This window comes from Cnephaeus nilssonii (assembly GCF_951640355.1).
Source record: "Cnephaeus nilssonii genome assembly, chromosome: 4".
NCBI lineage: Eukaryota > Metazoa > Chordata > Mammalia > Chiroptera > Vespertilionidae > Cnephaeus > Cnephaeus nilssonii.
In genome coordinates, this window is record NC_137075.1 from 21,371,573 (window position 1) to 21,391,117 (window position 19,545).

The following is a 19,545-nucleotide window of genomic DNA, read 5'->3' on the forward strand; positions in this document are numbered from 1 at the left end:
ATATAGAATCCTAAGGACTCACTCATTTTAAAACCAAACAAAGAAGCCATTCTGTGAAGCTTCAATTTCTAAGGAGCCTTAAAACCTGCTCAACTTTTTAATTCTACTAATGTTCTTGATCCCTAGTTACTGGTATGGTCTCTTTAATAAGGTTTAATTAATATATAATAAAATGTATAGATCCTGGGTTAAGTTTAATGAGTTTTGAGAATTGTACACACCGCTGTTAACCATTACCAGAAACAAAATATTGAAAGTTTTCATTCCCCCTAAAATTTTCTAGTAACACTAAGTCAGTACCCTTCTGATGCACTTGCGCATGCACATGCACACCTACACCGCCCCACCCACACAACCACTTTAATTTTCATCACCATAGATAAGTTTTTTCTTTTTAAAAATAGTTTTCAATGAATAAAATCATATCATGTCTTTTAGAAAGAAGCAAGCCTGTGTTGAATGTAGTTACTATGCAAAATGTGCTAGCTCAAAGAAAGTTAGTTACCTATACATTCTTGGGTACTTTCCTATCTCTCTTCTTAGGAGTACATTGCCACTTATGGTGAGGTGGCTGGTTTTGTTTCGGTTTGTTTTTCTAAAACAACCTATCTGCCTTTCAGTTCCTAATGGACTGTAGGCTTATGTGAGGGAAGGTGCATCACGTGAAGTCCCTTCCACCATCTCAAACCATTAAGATCAGAGATTTCCAAAACCAAGAGTTAGATAACATGTAGATAACACAGACATTCTTGTGTTTGGTATTCTTTGGAAATACTGTCAATGAAAAAACTTAGTATTCACTTAAAAAATTTTTTTTGTATTGGCTTTTTCTAAAATGAGAAAATAAAATATTTAGTTATCAGATGTGATATATTTGTGTTTTCTATTTCAGGATATCTTGATTGGGAAGGTTACTTTAATATATTCTTTATGATATTTTTGAGAGGTGTTCAGTATTATTTTTGAATCCAAAATATAATTAACTAGAAATAATGAATTACTAATGAATTTTATGATACAATTGTGCAGTTTTATTGATGACAATAATAAAATAGAAAATTTGACCTTAGATCTAAATCTGGATGCTCAATAAGTATTTGATGACAAATGAATGTATTTTATACCAATAAAATTAGGCTACCTGAATTAATTAAGCTACTAGTACAAAAAGTAGTAAGATTTGAAATAAATAAATGGAATACTATGAATTTTAAGAATATGGAAAAAACACATATTTTTGTTACATTTGATACTTACCTCCAAATAAAGAATTAGGTTATTTTGTCTCTTCAATGCTCCATGGAAGCACTATACCTTCCTATATAAGTAGCCCTCGTTTTGGTTGCTTATATCAGATTATAATATACTTATCTAAATGGCAAATAAAACAATGTTTCTGTTCTTATAACTAAATTCGATACAAATAAAAGATACTCCCAATTTGTTATAAATTTCTCTTAGATATATTTTTTGCTTCAAGCTTTGTTTAAATACAGTTAAAGCATTTAATGTAAACCACTTTTGATGTGTTTAGAAAAATAAAATGAGGTTTGACCATTAATTCTTAAATGTTTGCTAGGATTAAATATTCTACTGCCATCTTAAAACTGTCAGGAAGATTTATTTTTTTCAGAGTCTTAAGGGCTTTACAAAATTGATTGTCTGCAACTTAAGTAATATTTTGGAAAATATGCATGTTAAGTGCTAAAATATTATTAAAACGCTCAAATAAAGATGAGGTTGTTCCCTTTAAAATGTTCTAAAGTTGTTTCTTCACCAGGATAAATTCCTGTCTCAGAATTCTTGCTTTGCTGTCAATACATAATTCAGAAAGATTACCTTTTAATAATTTGATGGGGGAGGTGTTTTTATGTAGAAATGCTTGAAAGAAATTTTCTAAGTGGCTGCTTTATTTATTGTTGTTTTCATTTCCCCCATTTGGGATAAAATTCCTTCTATGAGAGTTTTAAAGATTTAGATAATAGTGAGACACCAGTTACTAAATCAAAACAAATTTTATATCTGATTATTAAAATAATGTTAATTTTAGGAAATATGGATTATATGGGAGAGTATAGGGAATAATATACATAATCCTCCAAACCAGTGTTTTTTTATTGATAACTTGAAAAACAATTTCCTCCAGTGTTTCTTGTGTGTGTGTGTGTGTGTGTGTGTGTGTGTGTGTGTGTAATGTATAAAAGCATAACTAGACTTTGAGTAAAAATCATTTTTCTCTTAGGACTTAAAGAAGCAAGGAACAAAAACTCTCCTGAGAACTGACTTGTGAATGAATCCAGCATTTTAGAAACGGAAGTGTAATTGAAAACCTTTCCTAGGAGATGTTAATAGGAGTAAAAAGGGTTAAAGATTTATAGTGTACATCAACACATTAAAGGCCCCCAGAAGTCCTGTTAAAAAAATTGTTTAATTCAATATTTCTCAAACTTACTTAATCATGGAAAACTTACCCAGGTACACATATTTTCGTACTATAACACTTAAGGTTTCAGAGGGAACAAATTTGGAAGACATCGAACCAATGTCATAATTTTAAATACTAGCTTTATGAAAATTGGACAGGATTATTCTAACATAACCTTACACAGTAGAAATCAGAATAACTGGATTTTTTTTTATTGCCCCTGTGGTTCTTGGAGGCAAATTGAAGCTTAGAGTTTGCTTCTTCAGGTATTGGGTATATTGAGGGGGAGGGAGAGAGAGAGAGAGAGGAAAATAAAGTTGTATGAACAGTGCTAAATTTAAAGGAAATCACAGTCTTAGATCCTCAACCAAACTATTTTCTTACAAGGTTTGAATAAATTTTACTTTAAAGTAGTTTAATATACAGAGAAAAATAATAAGGAAAGTGAACTAGTACGTAAAGAAAAAATGTTTTTCACAATTCTGTATTTCATGTGAGCATATTTAATTGAACTCAGAATAAATCCTGGAATCCTGGACTCATCATCTAAGATAGAGAGTTGAGATGTCTGTAACAACTTCACACATACACACCACCACCACCACCACCACCACCACCACCAACAACAACAATGAAACTACTCAGAGATAAACACTCTGGCTTTTGATAAGAAGTAGAATTTTCCAGAAACAACAACAACAACGATGAAACTACTCAGAGATAAACACTCTGGCTTTTGATTAGAAGTAGAATTTTCCAGAACAATATTTACCTGATATTCTTGGATTCTTATGGGGGTAAAAAGAAACTCCTTTTAATTTCCTTCTTTTTTAACATAGTAAGATTTTAAAAACCAACCACCAATTTTGAAAATACCCTAATTTTGTCCATCCTTTTTTCCTCCTCTTTTCTTCTTTTCCTCCAAGTATTTTTGGTTAAGATGTCCATTCTGCCTACCTTGTGAGTGCGATGCTATGTGTTTGTTATAGCTTTATACAGAGTAAACTAGTTGAGTAGCTGAATATCCTTGAAGAGTTTTCTTTAGCTCTGGGGACTGATTCAAGGGCATTGGCACTGTGTCAGTGACCTTAATTCCTAACATCAAACTCATCTAATACTGAAAAGTATTTTTTTCCAGGCTCCTGCCTGAGGTTTTGATATTATATGTTGGACATTGCACAAGCATCTGACATCATTTTTTAAAGTTCTACAAGTTAAACTGGTGTTTTGAAAGCACACGCCCTGTTCTTTCTCTGATACTAATTTCTTCTTCTACACATTGTTAGCCCAGCCTAACAGTCTTTAATTTTCCTGATAAACAGATTAGAGAGAAGCCAGAAATCTCAATAATTATTCTTATTCAAATTAGCTTTTACTGTCAAAATAATATTTTAATGAAAGAAGGGATGTAAAAGAACATAGCATGTTGTGTGCAACTGACTTTGTTTATACTTTTGCAACTATTATTATTTTCTAATCAAGCACTGTGGGTTTCTCACCCTGAAATAGTTTGCAGACCTACTTTCTTTCAATAAGTTTTCAAAGTTGCTAATTTGTTTGCCATATTTGTTGCTATTAGCCCCAGAGTCTAGTCTGTCTAGGCCATATAATATAGTTTGCTAATGTTATTAACAATGCTGCATTATTTGAATTGAGCTCGTAGAGCAAAATATTTTGATCTTTCTGTTTCTATTTTCTGAGTATTAGAAGAAAGAAGATGGTATCTCTCACACTCCATCCTGTTCCTAAATTCTGCCTGATCAGAAAGAGAATTTTTCATCTCTAATCAAACAAGTAGGCCGGCCCTTCTTTATACAATCAAAGAACTTCTTTCTTCTTATCATCAATATGTGCTAGTAAGATTTCACAGCTTTTCTGCCTATAATCTGCTGGTTTAAGCATAATTCTAAATTAGAAAGTTTTTGCTGAAAAATTTTGTGCTTTTTTTTTAAAGTACATCTCAGGAAAAATCTGAAGCTAACTTTTTAAAAAAAAAATATATATATATATATATATATTTTTTTTTAAAAATATATTTTATTGATTTTTTTACAGAGAGGAAGAGAGAGGGATAGAGAGCTAGAAATATCGATGAGAGAGAAACATCGATCAGCTGCCTCCTGCACACCCCCTACTGGGGATGTGCCCGCAACCAAGGTACATGCCCTTGACCGGAATCGAACCTGGGACCCTTGAGTCCGCAGGCCGACGCTCTATCCACTGAGCCAAACTGGTCTCGGCTAAATCTGAAGCTAACTTAAACATGACATTATATAACATGTTTATAAACAAATTAAGCAGTATACTTTTCTTATCATAAAAGGTGATCAGTAGTTATTTGCCTGTTTTCAGAATTTAAGAGTCAAGGAAAAAATTATTAGAAGGATAAAAGAACAAAAGATAGTTTAGTGGTTTAAATTTTAGTGGTCTAAAATGAAAATTAATTAAACTTGGTTTGTTGCTTTTTAGTCATTTCATGATTTCAGTGATGTAGTTAACTGCTTTGAATTACCTACAAACTGAACATCTAGTCTTAAAAAGATGCAGAGTTTTTTACTAGCCTCTGTTAGTAAGATTATAAATAGAATGCTCTGTAGTTTTTGCTTACCTAGAAGGTACATTGCCTTTATTGCCCAAATAGGCAAAAATTACATAAAGGACATTGCCATTTCCTTTAGGCAGTTCCAGAAAAAAATCTTGAGCTTCAGAGTGGCATCAATTTCAGTATACTAATGTAAATGATTTTAATGAATTCAGGAGCTATAAAAATATGTATTATTACCGATCGCTATTATGATTGACTTATAATGGAATTTAACTTTGGTAAAAGGGATTTGGGCACTTGATTCTGTACCTTGTTTTAGAAATTATTAAAAATTTTATTGAGCTCCTACTCTGTGATGAGCTATTTTAAGCAATGGGGATATTATGATATTAATAAAAAATTATAGTGTAAGGAATTATTTACTTTATACATTATGCTTTAATTTACAGCTTATCTTTTGAAATATCAAAGGTTTGTTGTTTTTTTCTGAAGCAGGATATTATTAAAAAAAACTACTTTTTAATACAGAAAATTTTAATGCTAAATATTTTAAGGAAATCCAGAGATAAAACTGATATTTCCAGTATTTTGTAGGAACCATTTTCTCAGTGTTCAAAAGTATTTTTTAGTATATTAAAAAACCTTTTTTCTTGTTTTGCTCATTCAGTGCTTACTAACACTTTAGGTTAAACTAATTTAATTTAGAGGCTGTTATTTTTTAAGGTAAAATATAAGCAGTATAATTAGATTATTGTGAAGGCCATTTTTATTTTAACCTGATGCCACCATTATTTTCAGCAATCTAATACAAACTGTCAATTGTTTTCTTCTGTATAATTTACAAATATTGTATTTGACTAAGTTTTGACTTCTACGATTTTTATCTTTATGGAGATAACTCACTGTGCTACTTTAATAATATAATTTTTACCAACTTAAAAAAGTTAATGAATTATTTCATAAATATATATTATTCAAGAGTATAAGGACATGCACTAATATTTGCCTTCCAATCCCAACTTTCCACTTTCTGTGTAACCTAAAGCAGATCACTTAAATAGTTTTTTCGTCTATAAAATGGGGATAATAACTACTTCACAGAGTTGTTATGAGGATTAAATGAGTTAATATATATAAGATTCTTAGAACAATGCGTAGAGTGTAGAAAAGACTATATATGGTTTAGCGATTATTTCGCCTTTTCTCCTTAAAGTTTAGTTATTCAGTAAACCCTTAATTTTGTGGACTTCGATTTCACAGACTTCAGATTTAATGGACAAAACTTACAGTCCATATGTCAAATGTGAAAATTAACACCTTGTTAATTAATCTTAACCTTTTGCACTCGGATGTCGAGTGCAAATTACTCTTTGAATGTATCAATAATTTGAAATATAAAAAAATCCAAATAAATAAGTTTGTATGAAAAGAAACTCCAGTTTTTTATTCTACTGCTACGCTTTGTAAAATCTGGGGTATTTAAAAAATTAAATCCTGAGTAGAATAAAGGAATCGAGAAAAAAGCAAGCGAGTGCAAAGGGTTAAAATGCTTTTAACCAAGATTTGCTTATAATTAAATCAACAAGGTTATTGTTTTTTTGTTGTTCACTCTTATTTTTAACAAATTATAGTGACTAGGGCATATGTTGGAAAAAACACTACTAATTTTGCCAACATAAATATTATGTATCTACAACTATTTATATTTAAATACAAGAGTCACTGCTTGTAAACAGTGTTTGGAGAATGATTAGCACGTGATCACACCGCATCACACCCAGTAATTGGTTCTGTTGGCATGTGGCATGACTTTCTGTAGCAGTTTTATCGCATGCTGCATTAATTAGACCTATTCAGTAATAATTTAAAATTACTGTAATACATATAGAACAGTTTTCTGTGAAATTAAACTTTCATACATAATTTTAATTACACAAACATGTCTACATAAGTTAAAAAGTTACTAATTTGTCAAATTTTTAACATAAGCATTCGGAAAACCTACTTTTATATAACGGATTTCCAGCTTTAACAGATAACCCCTCGCCTGAATTAGCTCATTATATCAAGGTTTTACTGTATTTCTTTCAATTTAAGGCTTATTAGAGTCAATTATGCAAGTGCTGACATTAGTTTTCTGTTAGCAATTATTTTATTTTATGCAATTAGTATTGTCATATGCTGATGTAAGAACTGTATTTAAAGCTTAAAACTTTCATAAAGTTTTTTTGTTTAAATTTAAATTCTTTAACACTGTATTATGGATAGAAAAATATATTTTTAAAAATCTCTTAAACTTGCATAAAAGTTTTAGATATTCATATGTGGTTACAAAAGTTTAGGAAACAACTTAGGCTAAAATAAATGGTTAAATTTTCTAATATGCAATGGGGAGACTGGGTTTGGGAAGAAATTTCTAAAAACAACTTTATAGTAATCTTTACTGGCTTTAGAATGAGATATCAATAAAAGAAATTAAAAATTAAAACTACTTTTTTTTCTGAAGTTCACTTATTTGCTAGTCTCATAACATTAAATTTTAGTAAGACTTATGATCTTGATTTTAAATTTGGAGCTGATAAAATTTCAACTACATAATTCTTAAGAATTTTTATAGAAAAGTTACATAGTATTTGCCATAAACTTTGCTGAGTCCTATGAGAATATTTTGTGGAAAAAAACATTTTGTGCAAAAAAAAAAAAAGAATATTTGTGCATGTTGAACAAATTCTGTCCTCTGCACAGAGATTCTTATGATAAATTGTGAGAGATATAACAACCGAAAATATTGACATTCATCAAGATGCACAAATATGCTTTAGTTACCTGCTGCAATAATAAATAAGTATATATGCATAAATATGAAGATTCTTAGATGTTTTACTTTTTATTTAGAGAATTTCTAAGGGGGGGAGGAGGGTCATGAAGAAGAAATCCAGCATCATTTTAGTATTATATTCTCAACTTAATAAAAGAAGTTTAACTTTGTAAAATTTGACCTATGAAGAGAGTATAAATGTATATTTTCAGGAATATAGTGGAATCTTGGCATAATACAAATTTCTCTTGACCTGAATTTGGTATAAGGTGGCTCCTTTTGGACCTCATACAAAGAGGATGATATGAATGAAATAACAGGAAGACTAGTCTCCTTTCATCCATAGTATGAATCCTGAAAATGTTTTGAATGCTATCCCCATTTTAAAAATGAGAAAACTGATCTCAGAGTCTAAAGTAAGAAAGCCTAAATTCTAGACAGTACCATCAATAAATTATTATGTGACCTTGGACAAGGTCTGTCTTACTCTGCATCTAAATTCTCATTTTGATTGTTCAGTTATAGTCCTGTTGCTTATTACCTTTGTGTTACAAACCTAGAGAGTAACAATATCTGACTTTTTGACTGTGTCCTTTTTTTCATTATTTTGCTGGCTTCTGAAAAAATATTTTAGTTATTTCTAGGTAATGTAAAGGCCATGATAAATTCAAAGATGTATTTTACTTCTAATATTTCTAATTAGTAATATCTGTATAGTTAAATAGTGTTCCATTTTGTTATTTCTGATTTCATAAATATTTTTGAGCCTTTACCATATACTTAGCATTTCAGGCAACAAAAGCAATGTAATAACACTAAGCCTGCTTCTCAAACTATGATTATAAATTTGAGAAAGTGTCTTCACTTCTTTAAGCCTCGATTTCCTCAGTGAGAGAGTTAAAGTAGACAGTTTGTAATGTCCACTTTTATTCAGAAATCTGTGATTTTTAAAAAGAGATGTAAGAAAACATAGATACAGTTTATAAGGTTTGATGGTTGTTTAATGGAAAGGGCTAGTGATAGGCAGAGAAGGTTTCTTCCTAGGATTAAATGGTGTATTAGTCAGAAATTTAAAAATACAATTAATTTTTTTAACAGTATATTGATTTTATTTGATAGGGTTGAATAGATGTTAATGCTGTAATAAAATTACATAAAATACTTCATAGAACAGATAGTTTCCTGACAAAGAGGAGTTTAGGAGGAGGGTGGAGATTTTCATTTGTAATACATGATCAAACAGATAGGCAAGATTTGAAGAAAAGATGATGACTCTTGCCTGATAAGGAAGAAAACGGGAATTTATGAGACCCTATAAGACTTTACAATGGTATAGTTAGGTCAGCTTTCTATGTTAAGATCTAGTTTTTCTGCTTGGAACTTAATAAGTAGGAAAAACTGAACAGCAGTTTGAATTGCTTGATTTATTGGCACAGCTCTATCTTTAACTGCACTTCCAAATGTTTCATCATCTTACTGTCTCTTTCTATGCATGTTAACATTTTAAAATGTATTCTGGTAGTTTTCTAATTCATTGACACTGCTGTATTGGCTTGTGCCCATCATTATTTAAAAACATATTTGTACTTTTAATATATTTTCTTTCATTGAGCTTACAAAAATCTCAGAATTTTTTATTTTTAAGCATATGACTAGGGTATGGTTGAAAGTAATACTTATTTTTCATATTCATATCATTCTATTCTATGTAATATTTCTTTTTTACAGATATTGATGATACTCAAATACTTCCCCGCCCAACTAGAGTCAGACATTTTTCACAAAGTGAAGACACTGGGAATGAAGTTTTTGGTGCTTTGAATGAGGAACAGCCATTGCCTCGAAGTAGCAGCACTTCTGACATCTTGGAACCATTCACTGTTGAACGAGCCAAAGGTGCAGTTCCTGTCATTGACAGTTCGTCCCGTCATGCGCCAAGCTTGCAGAGTTCCACAGAGGCTTCTTCAATAACTAGATCCACTGAAAGCCACATCACTGATACTCATAGTAGAGAGTCTTCTCTGGAAGTTGGTGATAGCATATATGACCATCTTTGTCACTTAATAGATCCAGTAGAACTCGCAGATTCAGCTTTTGAACAAATCCAGTACATTGACCTTGAAGGAGATGATGATCTTCTTTCCTCCCTGAAAGAATATTTTAAGGAAAACCAGGAAAATCACAGTAAAAATGAGTTAGGTAAAGATGCAGCTTCTCAGGAAGTGATTATTGCAGTAAATAAGGATGAAAGGTCATCCTTAGATAAATTAGAATACTTAGATCAAGAAAATAAATTAGAAAATATCTCTTTTGTTGGGACTCCTGTAAACATACAGTTTCAAAAAGAACAAAACTCATCTGTCTTCATGAATAATACTTCATCTAACCAATTAGATAGTCTTATGAGAACAAAGACTTCTGAAAAATCTAAGCAACTGAACAGTGATAAACAGTCACCGGAACCTAGTTCAGGTAGCCCTTGTGATAAAGAAAAGAGGAAATATCTATATCGACAAGCAGCCACAGAATTAGATGCTTGTGTAGATATAACACTAGTTGAAAAGGTTATGGATATGCAAATTAATGAAAAGAAAACTGTCCCTCATGTTATGCATGCCAAGAAAACCACACTAAAAGCACCTGTTAACCATAGAATGCCTCATGTTACAAACTCTAGCAAGCTTTCTCCAACCAAAAGGAGCTTGTCTGAAACAGTAACTCATAGAGCCAAAATCATGAAAATTGCTACTAAAAAACGAACTAGTGTTCATGTTACTTTTAGACCATCTACCGAGTCAGTTCAGTTTTATAATCCTATGGAAAACAAAGAGGCCCCATGGAAGATGAGACTGCGGAAGCTCAGTGGCTTCAGTAGTAGTAGCAATAGCAACACCAGTAACGCCCCCCATACCAGCTCAAATAGTGTTTCTGAGCTAGTAAAGCCTGGTGTGTACAGACCTCTAGATACAATTGGTACAACATCAGTAAGTACTAAAACAATTAAGGAGTCTACAGAGATTCCCACCATATTACAAAAGGAAGGAATTGCAAGTAATCAGTTAGGTAGTCGTAGTACTCTTAGATCATCAAGTCATGAGACAGGACTACCGCAGGGCTCCCTGGGTGGCGTTTATAAAACTGTTGTACATGCTCTTTCAAAGCCGAAGGCAAATGTTTCCCCACAGAGGCAGAACAGAATGCCACCAGAGGCTCCACTGAGGGATCTGTACAGTCATGTAATGGGCTATTTTGGAAGGAAAGCTGCAGGTGAGCACTAACAATGTGCAGAGCGCAAAAGGAGAAAGACAGCACCAGTTTGGCTTAATGCAACTGAAGCAAGCTATAAGCAATCAAAAAGCTTTGGGATGGTCACTGCTTTCTCTCTGTTTGGTTATGCATGCGCCTTTTCCCAGCTATATTTTTCCCAGCTATATTTTTCCCAGCATAAAATGTTTATTTAAATTACTAATTTCCCTTATAAGGCATTTAGTTAAACCTCTTTGCTGCTGAACAAGATAAGAAAAAGGAAGATATAGGAAAATTTCAATGACCTTTCAAAGGTTATCTAAATATTTTTTTCTGAGTGTTTACTACATGAGCCTTGAAATTAAGTTTTCTGAGGAGCTAGAATACTTTCACCCCTATAGTTTATGTTTAGAAGGGCACTAGCTATATCATTGAGTTCATTTATTTTTACTGCTGATATTTTTTTCTTGGTAGAATATTACTTGGACATTATGTAACATAATGGAAATCAAGGTCCTACAATCAGCACCAACATTTTTAGTTAACTGTAATTGAAGAGGAAATTATTTCTTAAATCTGAAAGTGTATATAGTTATTTGTTATTTAAGTGATTTCCAAACAAGCTATAGGCTATTAAGTTTTGCATTCATTTGTATAGAATGCAAGTTATGCCCTTGAAACACTTACTGTTACTTACTCTTTTCTGAGATTTTAGATGTGCATAAAGGTTTCATGATAACCAGTCATGATTTAAACATGGAACCTCTATGGACAAATTACAAAAAGCAAGATTATGATAACTATTTTGTCATGATTCAAATTTAAAATAACTTTACAGATATAGAAAATTAACTTTCAGCAGTAAGGTAGGTTTTGATTTTATTTGTTTAACATGGTTTTGTTAGCATGATTAACAATGAATGCAACTTGCATTGAGCCATTAATGCCACTTGAGGGCAGTATTTGACAGCTTAGCAAAGCCTGGCCATTAATATAAAGATAATGGTATTTCACAATTAGCTCCTGATCAGTATATTTCCTTAACCTGAAATGCTTTGTAGTTAATTAGGAATATAACAAGTGCTGATTCTCTTTTAATTGAAGAGAAATAAACATTTTAATGGCATAATAGTGAAATAAATATCTTATTTTCTGTAAATTAAATTCCCAAGTTTAACACTTTCTTGGTAATGTTAATCATAATGTAGACATTAAAAAATCAAGATAACAAAAAAAAATCAAGAAAACTATTTTGGGCTTTTTACAGAAAATATTTGTGAAAATCTCTTTTATAAAAGCAATAAAATTAGATTTTGTAGTGAATAGAAACAACATGTCAAAATTATAGAATTTTTATTTAATAATATCTAAATTTAAATGCATTTATGTCCCACTGAGATTTTCATAGATTCAAGGGATGTATTTCTTGCAAATACTCTTTCGGAAAAAAGGGAATTATAAATTAAGACTAAATAGAAGCACAGAGGTGGAAAGAAAGATAAATATACCAGTTTCTTTATAATCAATATTAACCTAACTCCAACTAGTGCTTATCTATAAGCTTTCTTGCTATTTAAGGTTATACTGAAGATTGACTAACATCTGCTTAGTTAAAGTAAATATCAATTTACTAATTCTTAAAATTAAATCTAAAGGGAGAGAAATTATTTATAAATGCATGTTTGGCAAATAATTGATATGGCATAGGTAATTTGTTTTGAGTTGTTCTTGTTTGTTTCAAATTTAGAAAATGCGGTTAAGTATTTCCTCACTATATATAGTTATTTATTTATTTTCAGTCAATAAAGAGGATATGAGCCCAAAACTGCCTCCTCTTAATAGTGATATTGGCAGCAGCAATGCTAATGTTCCTGATCTGATGGATGAGTTTATAGCAGAACGACTTCGAAGTGGTAATGCCTCAGTAAGTATTATTTTATTTTATTTATCTGGTTTTAGAGAGGAGGGTAGAGAAACTAAAAGATGTATAACTATGTTCATCTATATATAATATGTGGAAATTTTTATTCAAACAGCCTTCCCCCCAAATTTAAACTTTTTTTTTTTAAATATATTTTATTGATTTTTTACAGAGGAAGGGAGAGGGAGAGGGATAGAGAGCCAGAAACATCGATGAGAGAGAAACATCGATCAGCTGCCTCCTGCACACTCCCCACTGGGGATGTGCCCGCAACCAAGGTTCATGCCCTTGACCGGAATCGAACCCGGGACCCTTGAGTCCGCAGGCCGACGCTCCATCCACTGAGCCAAACCTATTAGGGCTGTGTGTGTGTGTGTGTGTGTGTGTGTGTGTGTGTGTGTGTTTTTAAATATGTTTTATTGGTTTTTTATAGCGAGGAACAGCGAGGAAGGGAGAGGGATAGAGAGTTAGAAACATTGATGAGAGAGAAACACCGATCAGCTGCCTCCTGCACACCCCCTACTGGGGATGTGCCCACAACCAAGGTACATGCCCTTGACTGGAATCGAACCCGGGACCCTTGAGTCCGCAGGCCGACGCTCTATCCACTGAGCCAAACCGGTCAGGGCAATTTAAACTTTTTAATTAAACATTTTAAATTATATTTTCATATTTTTTATTCAAAGACAAAACAAGCAGGCATATAGTTTTGACCAGAGTAAAACATTAGAATACCTGTTTGCTCAACTACTTAGGTATAAACTACTGCCTTCTTAGTCCTCCCTCTATTTGCTCATAGGTTACACTGATGCCTTGTTGCCAGCCCTTAGCAGAAAAGATAGCAAACTCCAGTGTTATGGCCAAACTCCCATAACATTGATAGCATAAATTTCTCAGTCATTACAGATAACTTTGAAATAGATTTAAAAGTTATCTTTGTTTTGAGTATTAGAATTATGATAAAATGAAAATAGAAGCAATTTTATCCCTAATAATGCTTAATTGTTAAGGAAAGATAAATATATGTGGAATTGCCTTTTAGAATGGTCATAGTCCAGCCCTGGCTGGTTTGCTCAGTGGATAGAGTGCTGGCCTGTGGACTGAAGGGTCCCAGGTTTGATTTTGGTCAAGGGCACCTACCTTAGTTGCAGGCTCGATCCCTGGCCCCTCGGTTCAGTCGATGTGTCTCTCTCACATCAATGTTTCTCTCTCTCCACCTCCCTTCTACTTTCTCTAAAAATCAATGGAAAAAATATTCTTAGGTGAAGATTAACAACAACAACAAAAAGAATGGTCATATTCCATTTGAGTTTCACCTTGTCTTTTTTATTTATTTATTTATTTATTTATTTATTTATTTATTTAATCCCCATTTATACCCCCTATACAAGTGGTTCTCAACCTTTCTAATGCCACGACCCTTTAATACAGTTCCTCATGTGGTAACCCCCAACCATAAAATTATTTTTGTTGCTACTTCATAACTAATTTTGCTACTGTTAATGAATCGTAATGTAAATATCTGTGTTTTCTGATGGTGTTAGGCGACCCTGCTTGCGGTTCTCAACCTGTGGGTTGCGACCCACAGGTTGAGAATCGCTGCTGTAGAGCCTAAGACCATTGGAAAACACAGATATCTACATTATGATTCATTAACAGTAGCAAAATTGCAGTTATGAAGTAGCAACGAAAATAATTTTATGGTTGGGGGTCACCACAACATGAGGAACTGTATTAAAGGGTCGCGCCATTAGAAAGGTTGAGAACCACTGCCCTATACCCTCTTTCACCAACTCAACTTGTCTTTAATGAAAGTCTGCAGGACCATTACATTTCCCACCCTTATTTTTTTTTCTTGAGTGGGAAAAAATGATAGAATCATTATAGAATAACATCTTTATAGCATCATTATAGAATGACATCATTGTAGAGTGGCCTTCTTTCCTCCTTTCACTATCTCTTCTTATTGCTGCTTCTTTTTCCATTTGAATATTTTCCTCTTTCTACTCTTTTAACTGATATTTACTTTATGGATCCTTTTGAGGTTTAAGAGTCTTAGGCCCAGCACCATCTGATATTTGGGTCTTTGCTTTAGGCAGACTAACAGTAGTTCAGGTTCCAGCTCCCAACTCCATACAGTTAATGAAGATTGTACCATTAGTGTGTTTTCCCCTCCTGCTTCAGGCCCTAAATCTCAACATTTATTGTGATACTTGACTCAGAAATGAAAGATTTCAGATGTTAGTAAGAATTTTAGGACTTTTAAAAAATGATAAATGTTTCTTGAATTTTTAGACTATGACAAGAAGAGGAAGTAGTCCAGGCAGCCTCGAAATTCCCAAAGACCTCCCTGATATTCTAAACAAGCAGAACCAAATGCGCCCTATTGATGACCCAGGTGTACCCTCAGAATGGACTTCTCCTGCCAGTGCAGGGAGCAGTGATCTTATCAGCTCAGATAGTCATTCGGATTCTTTCAGTGCTTTCCAATATGATGGACGAAAATTTGACAGCAAGTATCTTTTTCTATTTGAGCATTATTGTTTTTTTGTTGATTGTTTTCTGTTTGAGATTGACTTATGAATCACATGACCATCACCTTCCTCTCTAATATTACTTAGGGGATTTCCACATATTTTGATTTCATTTTTCAGTGAAATTCCAAAGGAAGTTTTAGGGAATCATTTTCAAGTTGGGGCCACTTTATTTTGTCATACTGAAGACATTTAAAAAAAAACAAAACACACTGTCCTTTCATAAAATGAATGATTTAAAGACAAAAATGTAGGAAAAAAATTAGTATGGATTTGGCTATTAGAATAAAGGACAGATAGTCATGATTATGAGTTGTCACTACTTTATATACGCATATTTGGGAACCTAGTTGTGTTCAGTGCTTCATTATGTTCAGTACAGTTATGTTTATTGCTACACTACTCGGAATGTTTCTTGAATAATTGCTTCATGTTAAAATGACATCAGTGATATTATTTGGTATTATATCACTACCATATAGCTTCTCTGCTGTAATTCTGTATTACACTTGGCAGTCAGTGAAGGGCACCAAAATTTTAAAAAAGAAAGTCAAAACCTTGGGAACCAAGTTTGTGAAGAGCTGGGAGATACATTGGAGAATTATATGTTTGCCACCCTTATGGATATATACTGCTTTTATCTCAGACTGGAAATACGATTTAAAAGAAAAATGATTTTTATCATCCATATATGTGATATATATATATATATATATATATATATATATATATATACTCTAAAGATTATAAAGTACTTTAAGAGCAATAAATGTATTACTAGCTATCAGAAACATGGATAAGAATAGTGATGATATATGTCTGGCTGTTTTTCTTTTATCATTGTTGTTTGTTAATAATTAGCTATGAGAACTTTTAAAAATTGTTTCTAATTGTAAACTTCCAAGCATTAGCATTATTTACACTTGTGTGAGTGGTATATAAATAGAATAGATTTAGGGAGAATGTTAATATTTAATTATTTTGCTGAAGTAGCTGTGTCTCTTATAGATATTTTTGTTTTGTGATTGGGACTTCTAGGTACTACCATTTTTTTTTCTTATAGATTTTGGCTTTGGAGCTGATACTGGGATTGCATCGTCTGCTGATGTGGATTCAGGTTCTGGTCATCTTCAGAGTACTGAAGAGCAAGAAGTGGCTAGTCTAACCACGCTTCACATAGATTCTGAAACAAGCAGTCTTAATCAACAAGCTTTCTCTGCTGAAGTTGCAACGGTTACTGGTAAAGTTACTCCAGGGAATGTATTTCTTAAATGCATTTTTTAAATCCACCAAAGAACCTGTTTAGAATTTAATTTTGATAGATTTTAAGTATTACTTATAACTATTTAAGTTTTATTATTATTTTGTTGTTGTTAATCCTCACCCGAGGATATTTTTCCATTGATTTTTTTTTTTTTTAGGGAGAGTAGAAGAGAGAGGGAAAGACAGAAAAATCGATGTGAGAGAAACACATCGATAGGTTGCCTTGTGTACCAGTTCCGACCAGGGCCCGGGCCGGGGAGGAACCTGCAATCAAGGTTCGTGCCCTTGACCGGAATCGAACCCGGGGCCCTTTGGTCCGCAGGCTGACACTATCCACTGAGCCAAACAGGCTAGGGCAAAGTATTATTTTTTCACTCATCTTTATGTAATAATGGATAAAAAATTAAGAGTTTTTTGACCTAAAATCCACATGCATAACTTCAGGGGACTCTGAACTCCTAGTATTGTATGTGAAATTTTGTGTATGTTGGCATCAGAGCATTTCCTGCAGCAATTTTAAAATAGATTACAAACAAACAAAAGTTAAGAATTACCGCACTCTACCTTTTTCGTTGTCTTTCAGAATCAGCCTAAATTTTTATAAATTTCTTTGGCAAGTATTATAAAAAATGTAAAGCGTACTGGCTATTAAGCCTATTTTTCAACATACTAATATTCTATGTTTATACAGTAAATTATCTTCAGCAACTTTTCATGTTATGTATTCATTCATTGAATATTCAGTGGAATAGCACTCAAGAAAGAAGAATTAAATGTTAATATATGAAAACCATAACTCACTCTCAAAAACATGCTAAATGAGAGAAGTAAAATACAAAAGCCTACATACCATACTTTATTATTCCATCTATAGGAAATTCTAGAAAAGACAAAACTGTAGTGACAAAGCAGATCATTAATTACTTGGGTTAGGGAAGGGGATCAACTGGAAATAGGCATAAGAAAGCTTTTAATGGTGATGATCTGTTATATATTCTTATTGTGTTGTTGAATACAGGACTATATACAGTTGCCAATTTTATGTAATTATACACTTAAAATGTGTGAATAAAAAATGTAAGGTGTTAGATTTTACTGTGACACACATTTTAATATTATCAGAACTAAATTTTTAGACAGTGTAGAGAGATTATTGAACCTTGAAAAGATTGGAATTTTAAAGTAGAAATAATAAAATGCCTGAGAAGTTTGCTCAATAGTTTAGAGATCTACCTGATAACCATCTCAACCTGTGACTCAGAATCCCACCATATGTGTCTCTGTCTTAATCTGGAGACCAGTTATTTTTTTGAAGGTAAGAAGACTTTTTAAACATCTTGCTCTGAGTGAACTAGAGATGTTTTATCATATAAGCCATATTCTAGTTTTATTTAAGCTATTTATCAGACTATTGTGTCTTCAAAAGATTATAATATGTAAAAGAAGTATGACCCCACTTTTCCTTATTTGTTTTTAGTTATCAAAAATAAAGTTTCACACAAAGTTCTGAAAGTAAAACTTGATATGTATAGAGAACTTATTTTAGGCCTTTGCCTCACAATGACTTTCGGTTAATTCAATTTCTAAGAGTTTTTAATATTTATGTAACGTGTTTGCTATACATAGTGACTGTTTCTAGGACCCTACTAGGAAGTTTTATTAGTTATTCTAATCTTAACTAGTGGCCCGATGCACGAATGAAGATTCGTGCAAGAATGGGCCTTCGTTCCCCTGGCTGCCGTTCCCCTGGCTGCCGTTCCCCTGGCTGCTGGCACTGCCTTCGCTCTGGCCTGGAGCCACCTTTCTGCCTTCCCACGCTGCCCAGAGGCCCAGAGCGGCTGGGGTGCTGTGGACGCCTGCGTCATCGCCATGGCAACGACACAAATGTCCCTCCCTGTCCCCGGCCACTCTTCGCCTGCATATGCAAATTAACCCATCATCTTTGTTGGGTTAATTTGCATACTCACTCCTGATTGGCTGGTGAGTGTGTTACTCTTTTATTAGGTAGATGGGGCCATTATTAATAGTGCCAGGGATGTTTTTCTAAAAAACTAACCCAGTTCTTGAATTAATTTGTTTAGAAGACATAAAATTCAGCAAAGAATACAACTTTATATACTCAATATAGAAACAATTCAACACAGTATTTTCTGAAGGTGAAATTTGCATGTGTTATCACACTGTTAACTTTTCTGAATAGCTGTATTCTATCAAAGAATGTTAGTAGTCCTGAAATACCCTTCTGTTTTCCTATAACTTTTTTTGAACTGCAAAATAAATCTCATAGATCATAAAAACTAAACAGCTTGTTTTGTGGGCATGACTATATTTATACTAATATCTTTATTTTTTACAAATTCATATTTTAGCCCTGGCCGGATGGCTTGGTTGATTGAACCAGGTTCGATTTCCAATCAGAGCACATACCTAGGTTGTGGGTTCAATCCCCAATCTGGGTGGCTATCAGAGGCAACTGTTCGATGTTTCTCTCTCACAACCAAGTTTCTTTCTTTCTCTCACTCTCTCTCTAAAAATAAATTTTAAAATATCTTTGGGCAAGGATTAAAAAATAATAAGAATTAAATAATATTTAATGTTATATCTTGGGTATACTGGACATATTTATAACAAAGCAAAAACAATCTTTTTTGCTTTTGACTAGGAAGCTAATGACTGTTTTTATCATGTACTTAAATTTTTTGATAAATGTTAAGGAGATTTTTTTCATTGTGCCCTCAGCAGTTTGTGTTTGTATTAACGTATAGTATCCTTAAGTTTCTGTAGCTGCCCTTT

At 32.8% G+C, this 19,545-nt stretch overlaps 1 protein-coding gene across 4 annotated transcripts in view; it reads left to right on the forward strand.

Moving 5' to 3' along the window:
• Window positions 1-19,545, forward strand: part of RALGAPA1 (Ral GTPase activating protein catalytic subunit alpha 1) — a 278,398-nt gene that overhangs the window by 100,896 nt on the left and 157,957 nt on the right. For 3 of the 4 annotated variants that reach the window (XM_079767517.1, XM_079767518.1, XM_079767519.1), the window contains exons 17-20: window positions 9,517-11,055; window positions 12,834-12,958; window positions 15,251-15,467; window positions 16,553-16,729. In XM_079767517.1, coding sequence (XP_079623643.1) covers window positions 9,517-11,055; window positions 12,834-12,958; window positions 15,251-15,467; window positions 16,553-16,729 — 2,058 coding nt within the window. The remainder of the gene's footprint in view (window positions 1-9,516; window positions 11,056-12,833; window positions 12,959-15,250; window positions 15,468-16,552; window positions 16,730-19,545) is intronic. The other variant, XM_079767520.1, reaches the window with a different exon arrangement.